The sequence below is a fragment of the Mesocricetus auratus genome, unplaced genomic scaffold, assembly GCF_017639785.1.
Source record: "Mesocricetus auratus isolate SY011 unplaced genomic scaffold, BCM_Maur_2.0 Super-Scaffold_100048, whole genome shotgun sequence".
NCBI lineage: Eukaryota > Metazoa > Chordata > Mammalia > Rodentia > Cricetidae > Mesocricetus > Mesocricetus auratus.
In genome coordinates, this window is record NW_024429225.1 from 2,846,808 (window position 1) to 2,864,047 (window position 17,240).

The window sequence follows — 17,240 nt, forward strand, 5'->3', positions numbered from 1 at the left end:
ATCTCCTAGGGCTTCAGTTGGATCACTTTAAGTCAACCGAGGCTGTGAGTTGTGGAGTCTCAACACATCGCCTAGGGGTTGTGTGATGCTGGGATGTGTTACCTCACATATCCTATGCCTCAGTTCCTTCATCTATCAAATGGGTTAACAGACCCGAGCACTTGGTTGTGTCAGAACAAGGTAAGCACCAATGCTAGAACAGCACCTAACACAGCAGGCATGTCCGACACCTGCGTAGTCACCCTGAGTTATTACTAATCCTATCCAGCCAGCAACTACAGTAAAAACTCTCTTTCCTTTGTTGTTGTTTTTTTCTTCTTTGCTTTAGTCTTTGTGGAGAAAGAATATGAAGCTATTGCCTGCACATGAGCACACTGTAAACCGTTAGCAAGTGGAGTTCTTCGTTAAATATCCCTAGCTCAGGCTTTGGGAATGTTAGCTCGGTGACGGAGCATCTGCCAAGCACGCATGAGGATCTGGGTTAAACTCTCAACGCCACACAAGAGAACGAACTCACCAGTCAAGTATCCCTAAACTGCATCCCAGCGAACTGAGAGCAACTGCGATCAACACGGGCAGCTTCAGGAGGAGCTTGGCGATACAACTCCATAAAATCATATAAGGAAGCATGTTTTGTTTTTGTCTGTTTGGGTTTTTTTGGAGTTTTCTATTGTTGCTGTTCCTTCAAAATTAACATCTGTAATGGGAGGCCTTTGAAATGGTGGCTGAATACATGTGAAATTCACCCTACACCAACAGGAAGCTCAGGCAGAGACTTCTGTAGGCCTCGTCCAAATAACTGTTACTATTCTGTAACGTTGTTGTCCAAAACTTAAACAACTACCTCCTGCTGAGTGGAAAGTGTTTTGAAGGAAAACTAAGTGAGTGATGTCGCCATTCCCAGGATCTCTGCATCCCCTACGTTCTTCCAAAGTAACACTTTTAAGGGAAACCAGGCAACAAAGCCGGCACTGTCCTCTGATTGGTCGTGGGGTGGGGGTGGGGGTACGGATGGAGACAGCTCGCTGTCTACAGTTGTGCTCACCACACAGCCTCCTCCTCACAGCCGAGAGAGGGGGTCACCTCTGATGCCATGCGGCAGGCGGCAGGCAAGTTCCAGGCTGCCAAACTCACAGGCCAGTGCTCTTTCTTGGGTTCACGGTTAAAGGCTAAAGCTTCACATCGTTTTAATTGATCTTTTATGTCTAGTTTAGTATAATGATGACTATGTGTGCCCTTCTTTGTGAAACCCAAGTCTATGAAACACAAACTTGTGACATCTTTGATGTCTTACTGAATAATAATAATAATAATTAATAATAATAACCAGTAATTGTCTCCAAAACTGGTGAGCCAAGCCATGAACTTGAAATTCAGAGGTATATGTTAGTGGCGAGAATGCCTTGAGGTCTGACAAGGCCCACTGTGGTATCAATGGATCATGGACCTAAGCCTGAAAAAACCAGCTACTCAGAAAAACGCCTTTGCCCATCTGAAAACCACTCCCTCACTATCGCAGAGCTCTAAAACTGGAAACCCGGCATCTCAAAGGGTCTACTGCCTGTCTGTCTTCTCATGTAATTTCTCTCCTTGTGGGGGGATCATTTCCAGTTCTTAGCGGTGCTCCTGTCCCCTATGTGAGAGCACACGGCATCAGGAAGACTCTCCTCCACTCCTCACCAGCTCCGAGGCCTGGTCAGGCAGCTCGATCACCGTGCCTCTAGAGTCCGCGTCTGAAAGGGAGAATCATAAAGATCCTACTCCACAATCTCAAGTCCAGGAAAATCAGTGATACACAAACAACACCTGGCCTACTTCCCAGCAGACAAAAGATTCTACGACAGTGTGGTATAAACACAGCAAATCCAGGTTGACAATTGTTTCTTCAAGGAACAGTAACAGTGAGAAGTTTGGGGAATACGCACCATGGCCTAGATTAACAAGCACACAACTCTTAAACTGAGTGAGAACTCCAGCTTTAATAACTCATCCTTCATCTGACAAAGTTCCGCGTGGCCACTTGCTGATGACTGCAGAAAACGCTAACTTGACACTGACTTCTTGTCTACCAGGTGAGTCTGCACACGGCACTTCTCTGGATGGGGAAGGTGGACTTCTGCAAAGATTCATTACACACGGCTTCATGAACAAGCCCAAGCAGAATTTGCTGTCAGCTTAGTCCCTGGGTCCTGGAGTATTGGCCAGTATGGTCATTTATAGGAGACTCCACCCATACTCGCTAGAACCCTTAGCTCATTGTTCCCCATGCCCTTGGAAATCAATGGGGAGGGACGGGGCACGGGGTAGATTTTACTAATTGTTATCCTAAACAAAATCTTCCCTCTTAATTTTCCCGGCAGTAATGACTTTTAATTGAGCTTGAGACTCTACCATCCATGAATAGCAAGTTATGTCCAATCCCACAGTTCCTGGTTCCTTAGCTGGGCTGTGCTCAAGCCACAATGTATGAAGAACAACAGTGACCCAGCTGAAATGTCTCCTGCATAAACCAAAGCAGAAGGAGAGCAAGCATCAGGGACCAAGCAGGAGGGCTGTGCTCAGTTTCCAAACATGGGTAAGTGGAGACATCCAGGCCAGATGACTAAACCACGTCACGTGACTACTCTATGACAAACACTGGCTCTCACATATGACAGTAATAAAATTATGCTTGCTTAGAGAATTGCTGTAGGAAGAGATATGAGCAGAAATCAGTAAAATTTAAGAAAACAAAGAGTAAAGTCAAAAATCTACTTCTTTGAAAATTCATTAAAGAATATTGGCAAGAGGCAAAAATATACATATTAGGAAAAAATACTGTAATTTATACACCCGAATGATTAATTGAAGTAATTTCATTTAACATATTATCTGTAATATAGCAAATTCAGAATATAAAGAAAATTTTGCCTGTTTGACAAAAACAGGAGTAAAAAGGAATCAGTAACTGCAAACACACATGTACATTTGAACATATATATCCGTGTGTGCGCGTGCACACACACACATACAGAAATGGCATTTCCTTTACCAACAGAAACTATATAACACAGGAGTACTGTCAGTAACCTAAGTCTAATTTTTGAAGCTGTGAAAGGTCTTTACAGAAACAAACTATACAATAGAAAATGACAGGCAGATCTCTGTGAGTTTGAGGCCAGCCTGGTCTACAACAGCTAGTTCCAGGTCAGCTTCCAAAGCCACAGAGAAACCCTGTCTCGAAAAACAAAAACAAAAACAAAAAAACAAAGAATAAGAAAATGACCTAAGTAGAGATCATGTTAAAACAGAGGCATTTTTAATACCAGATAATGTTTATCCCCAATTAATCTACCAATTCCATGCAGTTCTTATCAAAATCTCAATGTATCTTTTGATGGCATCTGCCAACTTGATCCCAAAGTTCATATAGAGGGAAACAAAGCCAAGAACAGTCAGGACTCTGGAAGAGCCAGGTGAGGGGACTCACCTCACTGTCACAGCGCAGCACTGAGTCGGTGAGAACAGACCCACAGCGACAGCACACACGTGGGTCCTCCGACCTAAGGAAGTGTCACAAGTGGATGCAAGAAAACAGAGGAGCCTGTCAATGGACATGGAACCAGAATCTTCCTGCAGCCCACTACCTGTTCAAACAGAACTCAGATGCTTCAAGTCCTGCCTAGGAAAACAACACCTTAAGACTTATTAAAAGACAGTATCAGAAACCATCTCCATGGCATGGGGGTGGGGAAGGCGTACTTAAACATGGCACAGGCGTACAAACAACAGAAGGAGGGTAAAGGGACAGGCTGATCTAGCTATATTTTAACTTGTGGCTCAAACAAACTTCTCAGTAATCACAAACCTGTCAGTACCTTCTTCAGAAATCAGAACACACAGGCTTCAGGGCTTACGACATGCAAACAGTGACCAGCCTTGCTTTGCAAGGAACACTTATCTTAAGAAAGGAAATCATTCTTACATAATCTGTCCTTTCTAGCCTACAAAGTCATTTGGTATTAATCCTATTGATGCAACTCCCCCAATCCTGAACGTCATGTTTATGTATTTATTATTTTTTGAGATAGGGTTTCTCTGAGTAGCCCTGGCTGTCCTGGAACTCACGCTATAGAGCAGGTTAACCTCAAACTCGAAGACACCACAGCCCGACCTGGACGTCGTACTTTAAGAAGACATTTCTGTCACCTACTGTATTCACCTGTTAACACAGGCAACACCCTGCTCCCACCTGCCACCCCGAGGAGTCACAGGAGAACTGTGGAGTTGAATGGAAGCTCTGTTCTACCCGCTGCAATTACAGAGACAGGTGGTGTCGGGCAGTGGGCAGCACTCCTCACACTCAACCTGACCACCATAGGCGACAGACAACCACAGCGCTCACAGACACGTGGCCTTTGAGAATGGGATCCCAAACCCCCAGGGACAGACCAGGCTTCCTGACGTCTGAGCCACATCTACACCACCAAAGGTCCTCTCCAGAATCTGAGACGGGCAGTTTCCTCTCACGAACCGTGCGTGGGCTTTTAATCCCGGGGGTGATGGTGTCTGGAGGGCGGCTATCCCCACCTGCGTCACGAGTGCCAGTCTGCATGCGTGAAAACAGCTCCCCTGCCTCCATCACTTTCGTGGGATTGTCCCACATCCTGTCACGGAGCAAGCCTGTTCCACGGCTGCTGTGATGCCCCCGTACTTAGACATGCTGTGCTGAACACATACAGGGGGAAACTGCTTCAGCCTCAAGCCAGCTGTAAGGGGAGAGGGATGGCGGCAGCGATGTGCCAAGGATAACTGTGAGACCAGGGCGTGGGGGAGGGGCGTCGCTAAGGCGTCCATGTCGACACCACAAACTGAGGACAGACAAGTGGCAAGAGGCTACTGTAAAGATGCAGCCAACATGACAAAGCAACATTAAGATGGTATGTTTCCAAGCGCATTCCATTCCGCTTTCCTAGAGCAAGGCTGGGGGACCCGTCTTGTAAGCATGGTTTACTAACGTGAGGTTGTTCATTCTCTGGGTTTACTTCTCTCTGGCAAGCATGCATCCTTCCGTTTTTCACAGATGCTTAAAACCATTTTACTAAAAGCTACAGACATGTGTCGAGGAAAAGCATTAAACTAATGAGCGTACAGTTTATAGTTTTAGATTAAATTCCCATCAGAAGGCAGTGAATTCTGCTGCGTTCATTAGGGTCATCACTGCACGCAGCACAGGACGGCGTATTTTAATTCCACACAGCTGGCTCTTGAGGTTCAGGAACAGGGGCAGCACTGTTACGGTCTTAAATCCTCCAACATACAGAACAAGACCTTAAGTCACAACCCTTTACAGTTCCCCACTGACTGCATACAGGTGCAGGAAAACGGGGTGCCGTGGGGGAAGCGGTCAAAGCATCGTGTAGTGAAAGGTCGTGTGCTAGTCAGGCTCACCAGCTGCACTAAGCGAGGTTTCTGAACAGAAAACAAGTCCGTGAATAAGCAAGCATTCTGCGTCAGTTTAAAAACATGCTTGGCATGAACAGACTGTGGCTTAAGAGTCAAGGGACCCTGTAAGGATCCACTCTTCACCCATGCACCACAACTAACATGGAACCTGAGACCACGAGGCTGTCAAACACAGGTGCAGATTCTGGGGACTCTCTGGGAAAGAAAGGAAGGAAATGGCAAGCATGCCCCCACCATGTTTCTCTCTTACTCTACAAGGAAGTTGAGGTGGGACCGCGACCGAGGACACTAAGCACATCGAGGGCCAGATGCTGAGGTGGAGCCTGGGGTTTGCTCGGGGGGCACTGGGGCTGACACACACTAGCAAGGCCACCAGCAGGCTGAGGGCATGAATGGGAGCTCAGGACCTGTGCCCCAATTTTCCGGCAATAAAAAGCATTTTAACTTCAGCTGCAGTTCGTAAGGACTACATAGCGGCTCCTAAACTTGCTACTTCAGTTAGAAAAGGTGCGAGAAGACTTTTATCAGCTCAAACCGAGTCGAGACCCAACAACATAAAAAGTGGCAGAAGTGAACTCTGAGGCTGAATCCTGAGGAGGCTCTGACTTCGGCTTTCACACTGGCAAGGACGAACATGAGGAACCAGGATCTTTCTTAGGCGGCTTGTGGAAAACTGCCACCAAAACAGGGCAAATTATAGTCAACCTCCCACATGTGTACATTCAGCCAGCCATGGCTCAATAACAACAGCCACCACAGCAATAGGAGCAGCAGCAACGGCAGCAGCAGTAAGGGCAAGACGTCACAAAAAGCAAAATTTGCATTGGACCATGCATGTCGAGCACAACTCGTCTACAGCAATGATGTGTGGGTACAATCATAGTAGCCTACAACACGACAGTTACCTACACAGCGTTTGCATCGGATTAGGGCCTTGTCTAGAGGCGCATCAAGTATTTGGGAGGACGTATATGGCTTCCGTCAAACACTACTCCGTTTTATACAACACACTTGTATGCACGGAGGTTCCCAGACCAAGACTACCTCCATTTGATAAAAATGATTTCTAAAGTACCTTTAGGATTCTGTATTAACTCAATATATACTTCCAAACTGAAAAGTGCTACTTCCTTCACAAATGTGTGTTCTAAAAGCCAGAAGTTTAATGAGACCTTTAAAGAACACCTCTTATTAGCCAAGTTGGGATGAACCCCCACCCCATCCCTTTTTGAACCTACAAAGGTGAGTGCACTGCAGGTGTCATCAGACAGGGGTGTGGCCGGTCAGGCTCGCTGAGATGCCCTGTTGAGGACGTCTGCTTACCTGTAGCCCCTTTCCACTACCAGATGTATCGCTCTCCCGCACAATCCCTGCCGATCCTTCTTGCTCCTCCCTTACCCAGGCCTGCCTTTTCATTCCATGAAATTAGTAACCACTGCCACAACCAAGGCTTGGGCAAAATGAATCCATCCTTGTCAAATCAGGTAACAGACTGAATGTGGAGCGGAGCCCACTGAAGCCCCGATGGGGGGAGGGGAGTCAACATTAGTTCCAGTCTATTCTCTCCTACTCAGGCGTCTCACTGCTGCTCCTGATATGGCCTGATGACGCTGGGAAGACACAGGTTCAGAGAACCGAGACCAGCGCATCTTAATCCAAACTACAGCTAGATTAACTGCACATCAAAAGTCAATTTACACGGCACACCCCTCCCCATTTCCATGAAGCCTACCATAGGTGATGGCTTCTGTGCACAGCATGTGTCACTGAGGGAAAAAGGAATCTGGAGCCTGATGCCCCTTCCTCCCCCTTGTCATACATCAGAGGCTGAGTAGCAAGGCAGCTGTCTCACAGGGAGTTCACTTGCTAGGGAATTTCATCTCCCATGATTTATCCTCGGTCCCCATTCTGTGACACGGCAAGCAAAGCGGAGCAAAGCAAAACAGCTAGAAGGAAAATCTAAAAGGACATCCCACGCACTGTAAGAATTAGTAAACAGCAGTTAATAAAGCTCTATCATACAGATAACCATTAGTCACTGGGTACACAGAGGCCACTCTTTAAGAACTTTACTAATAACTGATTCCTACTTGATAGTTGAATAAGTATTTATTCTCTCACTTGAGATTTGAGAATTTGAGATCCAGGGTGGTTCTCCCCCAGATAAAAACCCGGGGATCTCAACCCGGGAAATTTAATTCCAGAATCCATACTGACTAAAGCTTAACAGTCTAATATCAATGTCCCTTAACCAACACGTAGAACCCCCAAGATGAACAATGTCTGGGGACACTTTTGGCAGTCGTGACTGAGGGTGAATGCACTGGGACCTAGTCTGTGGAAGCATTCCCCCAGCAAGGAGTTACCCAGTCTACACTGCCTACACGGCGTGAGAGCATGCCTTCCTGAGAGTTCAGTTTGGCAGGAACTGAGACGCGCCATAACCAAGGCAAAGAAGGGGCCTGGGCACTAGAATATGGTGACTTGCAGATGACACGGCATTGCCTCGCGACCACTGACTGTAAACACTCAAGGCTACACTTTTGAGGATGCATTTATTAGAGTTTACAGATAAGAGGTTGCTTGCATTTACAACCTGAAACTGAGCTACACGGCCAATACATTTGCTGTGTGTGGTTCAGGACATTAACGTAGCCGTAAGCGGCTGCTGAATAGTCTATGACTCCTTCCTGTCTTTATCAGGGCCCTTGCATGGTCACTACAAGAACTGCTTCCCTAGAGTCTACCTGGCAGATGTGTGTACTGTCCTGCCTGCCCGTTCTTCACCAGCAACTTTAAAGAGCATGCCCTCCCCTCACAGCCAGCAAGCGGGAGAGTCAGGAGCCCAGTTGGGTTGACCCACACTGGTCCACACCATCCCTGAGTCCCAGGGCAAGCTACTTACACTTCCAGACCTCACAAATATGGAAACTAAGGGAAACATGGTACATGGCCCCCAGTGAGTATTAGGAATGTTCTCTAAATACCTCAGCATTAAAAGAGTAGTATAAAATTAGATTTTTCCCCCAGAACATACAGTTGTATTAAATTATTGCTGTTTTAGCAAGTTAGCCAATTTTCCAAGTGAAAATAGATTTTTTTTCACTTGCAGCAAAAACTAGATTTTAAATTGTGGCAGGCTACAGATGTAAATACTGGTGGCTATGATTACCTTATTATTTATTTTGACTTTACATCCTAAGATGAAAGAGCTTTTACAATGCCAAATATCAGATACCAAAACCTTAACTGTCATTTTAGTGCTATCAAAACTTTGAGGTATCATAGTAGTTGTTAGAATAATATCCACACAGAATAAGAAACAGCCACAAACAAACTACTGAATCCAACAAAGAGTATGTCAATCACAAATATGATACTGCATGAAATAAGTCAGAAACAGGAAGCACACACAGTGGACCCCACTTACAAAGAGAGCAGAAGCCACCTGCGGCTTTAGGGTGGGTGGTGGTTACCTGGTAACCACTCGGCCTGGACAGCAGCCGGTTGGGGGAGCAACAGGATCTTTGGGCCTCTGACAGAGTACTGCTTCTTGATCTGGGTGCTGTGTAAACAGGTATTTCCTTTGTGAAAAGTCAGGCTCCACGTGGAAAATTATGCATGTTGAAAATGAAATGAAACACTAGATCCGGGGTGGGCAGTGGTAGTTTGTGTGTTATTATGTCGGGGTGGGCAGTGGTAGTTTGCGTGTTATTATGTCGGGGTGGGCAGTGGTAGTTTGCGTGTTATTATGTCGGGGTGGACAGTGGTAGTTTGCGTGTTATTATGTCGGGGTGGGCAGTGGTAGTTTGCGTGTTATTATGTCGGGGTGGGCAGTGGTAGTTTGCGTGTTATTATGTCGGGGTGGACAGTGGTAGTTTGCGTGTTATTATGTCGGGGTGGGCAGTGGTAGTTTGCGTGTTATTATGTCGGGGTGGGCAGTGGTAGTTTGCGTGTTATTATGTCGGGGTGGACAGTGGTAGTTTGTGTGTTATTATGTATCAGGCCCCGGGCTACACTCAACATCACAAGCTAAGAAATGAGTAGGGAAAGACTGAAAACACTAGAAAAGATCCGTCTGCCAGGAGTCTCGTTTACCTGACGGAAGAGAACTGGGTCTGACACCAGCTCTACCTTGCTTGTAGGACTTGAGTGTCAGTGCTATTCGGATGCTCCAACATGGCACTCTGGGAAGGGCGGGCTATGCTCCAACATGGCGGCACTCTGGGAAGGGCAGGCTATGCTCCAACATGGCACTCTGGGAGGAGCGAGCGAGCGAGCGAGGATACGAGCTGCCCCCGACATCAGACTCAGTCCCTGGGACCCTTGTGGTAGGAGGAGAGAACTGAGTCCCGTAAGTTGTCTTTTGACCTCCAAACATACATACACCATGGCATGTCTACCCGAACACACAGAACTTTACGTACTAAAAAACATTAATTGCATTCTTACATTTACGACACCAGGTTGCAAAGGAACATAACTGCGGCGGCTAATGTGCTGGTTGTCTGGATCTGGAATCGACTGAGGAGCAAGCTCCTGGGCACCCCGGAGAGGGGTTTCCTGGCCCAGACCCCTCCCAAGAGGAACGGCCCACCCTGGTGTGGGTGGGTGAGGGATGCCGAAGAGGAAGTGTGTTTTGTCCGCTTGCTTTTACTCTTGCCGACCCCGCGGCCACCGCTGCTGCGTTCCGTTCCTCTCCCGTATCAGGGCTGGCTTCTCCAAGTTTCCCCACAGACTGAAGCGGCTTCTCCAGGTGTCCCCACAGACTGGACACCACAAGCTCCCGGGAATCCTCCAGGCCGTCAGCTCACCACAGGCTGAGACACTGCCAGACCCTGCCTCTCAGCTGTGGTCCAGCCATTGTTGGACTGACTTCTCAGCGGTACCGTGCAAGCCCCTTTCCAATGCACACTCACTCTGTGGGCTCTGTCCCTTCAGAAAACCCTGACTAGTACACTAATAAAAGCGATCTTTAAAAATGTCGATAGGAAAGGATGATGACAGTTAACCAGGCATTACCAAGCAACTTAGGAAAATCTTTTCACATCTATCTACCGATTCATATTTAACAAAAGTACAACTCTACGTGAAAAAACAAACGCAGAACAGCTCCTCTGTTCCAAAGGCAAGGAGCAGAGCTCAGCTCGCAGGCTGAGGAACGCATGAGCAAAGAAAACTGCGCTGGGCCACGCCCACTTCCCTCAGGAAGGCCTTCTCCCAAAACTCTCTTGCCACGAGGAAGTGCACAGAGCTCCACAGTGGGCACACCAGTCATTCAGAAGCTGCTCATTATTAATGCTTCGCTGTTGGAACCAAAAAGACGATAAACTGACATTATCACCATCACAGAAGCCTATCTTCAAATTCAGTTTCGAGTTTAACCCATCAAAGCACTTCAGCTAAAAGTTTCTCATGCAACTCAACAGCCAGGACAGAAATGCTGGTGCCAGGTTTCATGTAACCAGAGCCCATCATGACTTTTTTATGTGCAATTCTTTCCACAGATTACCTCACCAACATCAGCGTGCGTTAGCCGATAGCTGCCACTGCCACACAGCAGGCATCTGACACCCTCCAAGTGTTTCTTTCCTCACTGGCTGGCAGACCGTTGGGATAGCCTGCGGTCAGTTCCAGGCCAGGCCCAAGGCAGGCGAGGGTACCTGTTTAAGCATGGAAGCCGTCCTGCTAGGCAGCAGGAGAGCACAAATGCGGGCATGCGGCCCTTGAGGAGAGCCAGTCAAACTGACGCGGCACCAGTGCACATCAGTCTCTGAGCTCAGAAAGGACTTGGGGATGAGGCTGGCAGAGAGGGGACAGTCCCGAGAGATGAGAGCTCAACTCAGTAGAAGCCACTGAGGCCCATTTTAACAAACAAAGATGCTCAAGCAGAAGCACAGGATTGAGGGGGAGAGGCTACTTGGGGAGTAGAGAGGAAGAGAGCAGACCGTGTGAGGAGCTCGGGGGCAGCTGGGAATGGAAAGAGTATCTCCTCTCACAGTAAAGGTCCCAGCAGCCACGCTTTCCCTAACTAGAACATGTCGTCAGCCAGTCATAAAAACATAAATACCACTGAACATTGTCACACAGGACTCCAAGAACAGTGCACTTTAGTGCAGACATGTCTAAAACAGCAGCAGTGATCCCAAAGCAGCTGATGAGGCCTGTAGGACTCCTCTCTGCAGCCCATCACTGCTTCCAGCTGCACCGAATTCGTTTCCATGCACCTCTACAGCATGCTACGCTACTGCAACCACCTCTGCAAACAAACCAGCCATTACCGAAGCCAAGGCTCCGTCTCTGGCCTTCCACAGAGGGGTGCCCTGCAGAACACCTGATTTCACAAACCACTGAGGCTGCCAAATCAACTGTGAGGCAACTCCCCTTTTCAATCTTTTAAAGTGTGTGTGTGTGTGTGTCACGCGTGTGCACTGCTATATGCAAGTGTGAGATGCACATGGTGGCCAGGCGCTGACGTCAGATGCTCTCCTCTATTGCTCTCCATGTTGGTTTTTGAGGCGGGTCTCTCACCGAACTCAGAGCTCAGCAGCTGCCTGTGCAGCGCATTCTGGGGATCTGCCGGGGCTACACAGATGTGCTGACACGCTGCTGTGCCAGGCTCTTGTGTAGGTGCAGGGATCTAGACGTGGGTCTTTGTTCTTGTGCAGCAAGCCCTTTACCCACTGAGCCGTCTCATCAGCCTGCAAGTTTCCACTCTTATGAGCAAGAATTGCATTAATCCACTTTGTCACCACAGCAGTCCTTGGCTAGCAATGGTTGGATTTGCAAAGCCACACTTCCGGGAGGGAGGACACTCAGAAAACACCTCAGCTTTGGTCCCCATTCTCTAGGGAATTTACTGCCCGCAGCAACCACGGCCCAACATTCTGGGGCCTTGGGCAGCATGCGCACCTCAATGACCAAATCAACTTACCTGACTCTTTTTGGACATTTTAAATATCCTCAACAGAGAACTACAGGTGACTAACTGGGTCTTAATTCAAGTAACCTTGATTAAAAACAACTATATATAAAAATTCTCCAACACTGATGTTAAAACCAATCAATAAAATTCTGCTTTAATGACAACAAATTATTTTTCCAATTAATACATGCGCTGAGTCAAAATTTTTAATTATATAAACGTAATATAAATAATTAACTAAAGATGCCAAGTGCTTGAATCAAGAGTTCCTGTTTTAATACTCTAGGTCCAAAATTATACTTTAATCTGTATCTGTAACACAATAAATAAAAGGACCCAGAGACAGATATTGGGGTTCAAGCTTCAAGCTGAAGATCAGAAAAGCAAAGTAGTCAGTCACTACTGCTACCTTAGGCTGAAAGAGCTGATCCTGCTGCCTCTCCTCAGCATACCTGGAGAATCCCGAGACTAGATGTCTTCCTATCCTCAGTGTGGCTGGAGAATGAATGTTCAATACTAAGACCTTGCTCAAGTCTTATACACCTCCCTAACGCTGGGATTAAAGTTGTGTGATCCCAGGTGCTGAGATCATCTTTGTGTGAGCTGTTTCTCTTTGGGACTGGATCAGTCTTGTGTAGATCTGGGTTGCCTTGGACTCACAGAGATTTGTCTACCTCTTAATCCTGAGTCCTAAAATTACAGATGTGTACTAGCTTCTGGCTGATGGGTTAAAGTTGTGTGCCTGGTTTCTATGGCTTGTGGCTGACTTTGCCTTCTGAATCCTCAGGCAAGCTTTAATAAATCATAAATAATATATCACCATAGTAATCTCAGTATCTTTGTTGCCTCTAACACAAAGCTAAGAACTAATCACAAATATATGCATTTTGTACATGTACATTTCTCTTGCTGCTCTAACAAGTCGCCAAAGACCTCTGCTGCTAAAACCACAATCAATTATCTTTTAGATCTGTCCACCAGTGTTTATAGCAGGCACCTGGATTCCCTGCCAGAATCATACCAGCCAACACAAGCAGTGAGCAAGTTCCAGGAAAAGCGGTCTCTAAGCCATTCAGTCACATCCCATGGTGTTAAGACTGAAGCTGTATTTCCTTAGGGGCTGATAGATCTGCCACTAGCTTCTAGAGGATGCATGCATTCTTTGATTTATGGTCCTCTTCCCTCCATCTCAAAGTCCATTTTGTCCCTCTGCCCTCATCTCTCAGTCATTCTTCAGAGATCCATGATAATCCCTCTTAAAGTTCCCGCCTTAATCTGTCTGCAGAGTTCCTTTGCCACAGAGGCAAAGGACTCACAAGTCCCAGAGACTAAGGCATGGGCCCCTTGCATGTGGATAGGGCAAACTATTCCACCAATCAAAGTAAATACAAGAGACTCTCTTTTATTTGAAGTGTGAGCTCTTCTATTCACACTGCACAGCAAAGCAGAGTCACACACTATCATTAGCACAACAGAGTGTTAGAGAACACACACAAAAAAAAAATACTAGTGCCAAACATTTTAACTGCTAAAACTCAGAAAATCCCAATATTCTCAATCAATCCATCACCTTTTTGGAAGTACTTGATGTAAGAATCGTGAATATCAGACTTCTAATTTTAATTTAAGATATATTATATGACATATGGAAACCTACTCCAAAGACTCACAGAAGTGCCATAAGGAACCATGCTGTTTCAGATCCTAAAACCGTAAGGAAGTTGGTTTTAAATATTTAAAAACATTCCCATATATTTCCTAGTATTCATACTAGGAAACTATGCTCAAGCGTTGCAGGCTACATCAATCATTCACCATGTCACCCCACTGAATTCCAAGCCATCTGCTACTTGTTAGAAACTGTTAGTGTGATCCTTTCTTTGAAGTAAGTGTGCATGGGACTCAGTGTCTGAGCTAGGATTTGAGTGAAGAAGCCAAACGCGTCCATGACTCCACCTGGTTGAGGGAAGCAGTGAACACGTCCCTACACACAAGGACCTGGCAGCGCTGGGGAGCAGTTCCGAGTCCTCCTCCTCAGCACACACTCAGTACACCTGCTCTTGACGCAACCCCGAGAGTCACACACCCACTGTTGCTACCGCCACCTACGCATGGAAATTACTCATTAGATGGGGTTTTCACTTTCTTCGCACTACCGTGTTTTGAAAACAACTGGCCAAATCCTAGGAACCGATGAATTAAAAAGATGCTATTTAGAGGTTAACTGCATTAGTCATGTCTATAGTCACCCGGGGAATCCAGATGAATTAAAAAGATGCTATCTAGAGGTTGACTGCATTACTCGTGTCTACAGTCACCCAGATATCCAGGTAAGGGCCTTCTCCCCAGCACCACACTTGCATCATCTGGGCAAAGTGCGTAAGGTCTGTAAATACAGCTCATGGAAGCCATTTTTCATGAATTCTTCTTGAGAACCACAATAAAATTTAATATATTACAGATGCCGCTCCCTCCAGCTCCATGAAATCAACAAAAGCCATCGTGCCATCTTCAAAGTCTTCAGTATTGCTTTTTAAGTAAATTATACCTCTATGTAAAATAGCTGGAGCTTCATCAATAATGTCTCCGGTTTTACTGCTTTGATTTTTGAGTTTTCTAAATGGTGCTTTATCATCTCACTAGATATGTTTTCTAAGGATCACAACCATACATTTAAACTGACATGATCCATTCCTACAAGAACTATTTTGGAAAGTCTTGATATTTTGTCAGGAAATCATTTGAACCTCACAGCATGCTGGCACCTCACAGGTGTCTTGTCTTCATTCTATCAACATTCATTAATAAAAATCTTTTGCACGTTATTACTTCGGTGTTCTAGAAGGTTACTTGTACCTCCATTTTTACTGAGTAAGTGGTTGCTTGTTCTAGGAACGAAGTGATTTGTTTTCAGTTTGTATCCTGTAGAGACTCAAGAGATTCTCAGCATTGCAGCTTATTATTTCATTTTTCTCCTCTTACAGATTTAGAATATTCATACTTACAGTACCTACACGGAAAAGACTTATCAAAACACTGTTACCTGAATTATGACAAAATACTTCATTAATTGTTTATAATAATTTCATTAGTTACTGAAATTAAAAATATCACAGTTGAGTGTGGTGACTCATACTTGTAGTCAAGTGACTAAGGCAGGGAGATAGTGAGTTTGGGGCTAACCTGAACTACACAGTATACCCTTTCTCACAAAAACAAAAAAAAAGCAGACACTACTAACTGAAGAACTGTAATACAATGACTATAAAGGAAACCAAAATCAATACTATATAAAACCAAACGATTTAAAAGCAGCATTAGTGAACAGGCCTTAAGACACTGATGACTGGTGCTTCTCCCGAGGCACAGAAGAGTCCAGCTAAGCTTTTCAGTACGACTAAGACACATGCTACATGAGTTGCCCTCATTAAATCCTACAAATTAGCTCAAGCTAAGGTGCTAACACTGAAAATTATGTTAGTTTTACCACTTCCCACAATTACTGTTACATTCATAAGAGTGACACAGAAGACTTTGGATACGACATCAACCACTAGAGTTATGCCAATGCAAACTCACCGCTGTGGTCTGGGTGTGGTCTGTCCCCAATGGCTGGCTTGTGTGCTGGCAGCTTGGCTCCTGGTCTAGCAACGGTGGATGGTGGTGCACCTGCAGGAGGCAGCCACTCAGGTACCACCCTCAGAAGGGATGAGTGCTGATCTTACAGAGAAGGTAAGATCTCAAAAGACTAGCTAAGTTGCCCCAAGAGCCAGTGTTCTGATGAGCAGTTCCAGGCCTACGTGATCCATTTCCTCACTGGCACACTTCCCAACAGCAGCTGGCCTGTTCCCCTTCGACATTTCCACCACACTGTGACAGCCAGGATGCAAGTGGAACACTACCTAGGCCCTCTAAGCACAGTTGAGACAAACAAATCTCTTCATAAAGTACCCAGCTAATGTACGTTCTCATAGCAACATAAAGAGGACGCAGACCAAAGAGCAGCCCTGGACTCCTGTAAAGATGCTTTAACCATTTTCTAAACCATCATTCAAATACTAGTATTTTTCCACTATGAAATACTAGGGGACAAAGTGATTTTCAATTACTTTTGGAAAGTGAAAATATCCCCCAAAGGAGATTTCTGTAAAACATAATCTAAGAAGAGAAAAACTATTGTGGAGTTTTCCATAGTGATGCTGCTAAATTTAGCAGTGGCTAGCAAAAATATCCCTGATCAGATACTGGCACCATTACTATCTCCTGACTGGTGGAATAACAGTAAACTAGCCTCTCCATCTCACAAAGAGTACATTCTCAAGTCATATCATGTCATTCCCTCAGCTCAACGCTGCCCAATGTTTCCATCCAGAAAAGGTCAAATCCTCCAGCTACGCCCTGATCCCTCTGCTCCCCTGGTCAGCTCCACCCCCAACATTTCCTAATCAGCCTGCAGCTTATGTCCCCTTCCTCTGAGACCCTCCCACGCCTACCTGGTCCATGTTTGTGTCTTTTTTCTCCCAGCACCTCTCAAGTAAGTCTCCACTGATTGCCTACACTGCCCAATTAGCTCCGCGCCGATGTGTTTGTTCAAGGCAGTCTATCCAGTACCTGGCATGGTGCCTGGGTGTGGAAGGTGCTGGATAAATATTTGTTGAATTAATGAATGGGTGAATAAATTAGGAGGCTTTATGCCTATGTAACAGGTCTGTCAGAAGTAAAGCGGGACTTGTGATCCTGGTGCTTTATAAGCACAGTACATAATCAAAGAATACCTGTAGTATTCCAAGAGCAAATATGTACACAAATAAGGGCTGTACAAATAGAGATCATCCAGCAATAGCCCAGGCGTGCCATGCCATCCTAATCT

At 45.8% G+C, this 17,240-nt stretch overlaps 1 protein-coding gene across 2 annotated transcripts in view; it reads right to left on the bottom strand.

Annotated features, from left to right (window-relative positions):
• Peli2 (pellino E3 ubiquitin protein ligase family member 2) overlaps positions 1-17,240 on the bottom strand; it is a 140,107-nt gene that overhangs the window by 68,960 nt on the left and 53,907 nt on the right. The window contains exon 3 of one of the 2 annotated variants that reach the window (XM_021222780.2): positions 15,950-16,039. The exons of the other annotated variant lie outside the window; for it this stretch is intronic. Within the exon in view, the coding sequence (XP_021078439.1) occupies positions 15,950-16,039 (90 nt within the window). The remainder of the gene's footprint in view (positions 1-15,949; positions 16,040-17,240) is intronic. 2 annotated transcript variants of the gene reach the window in all.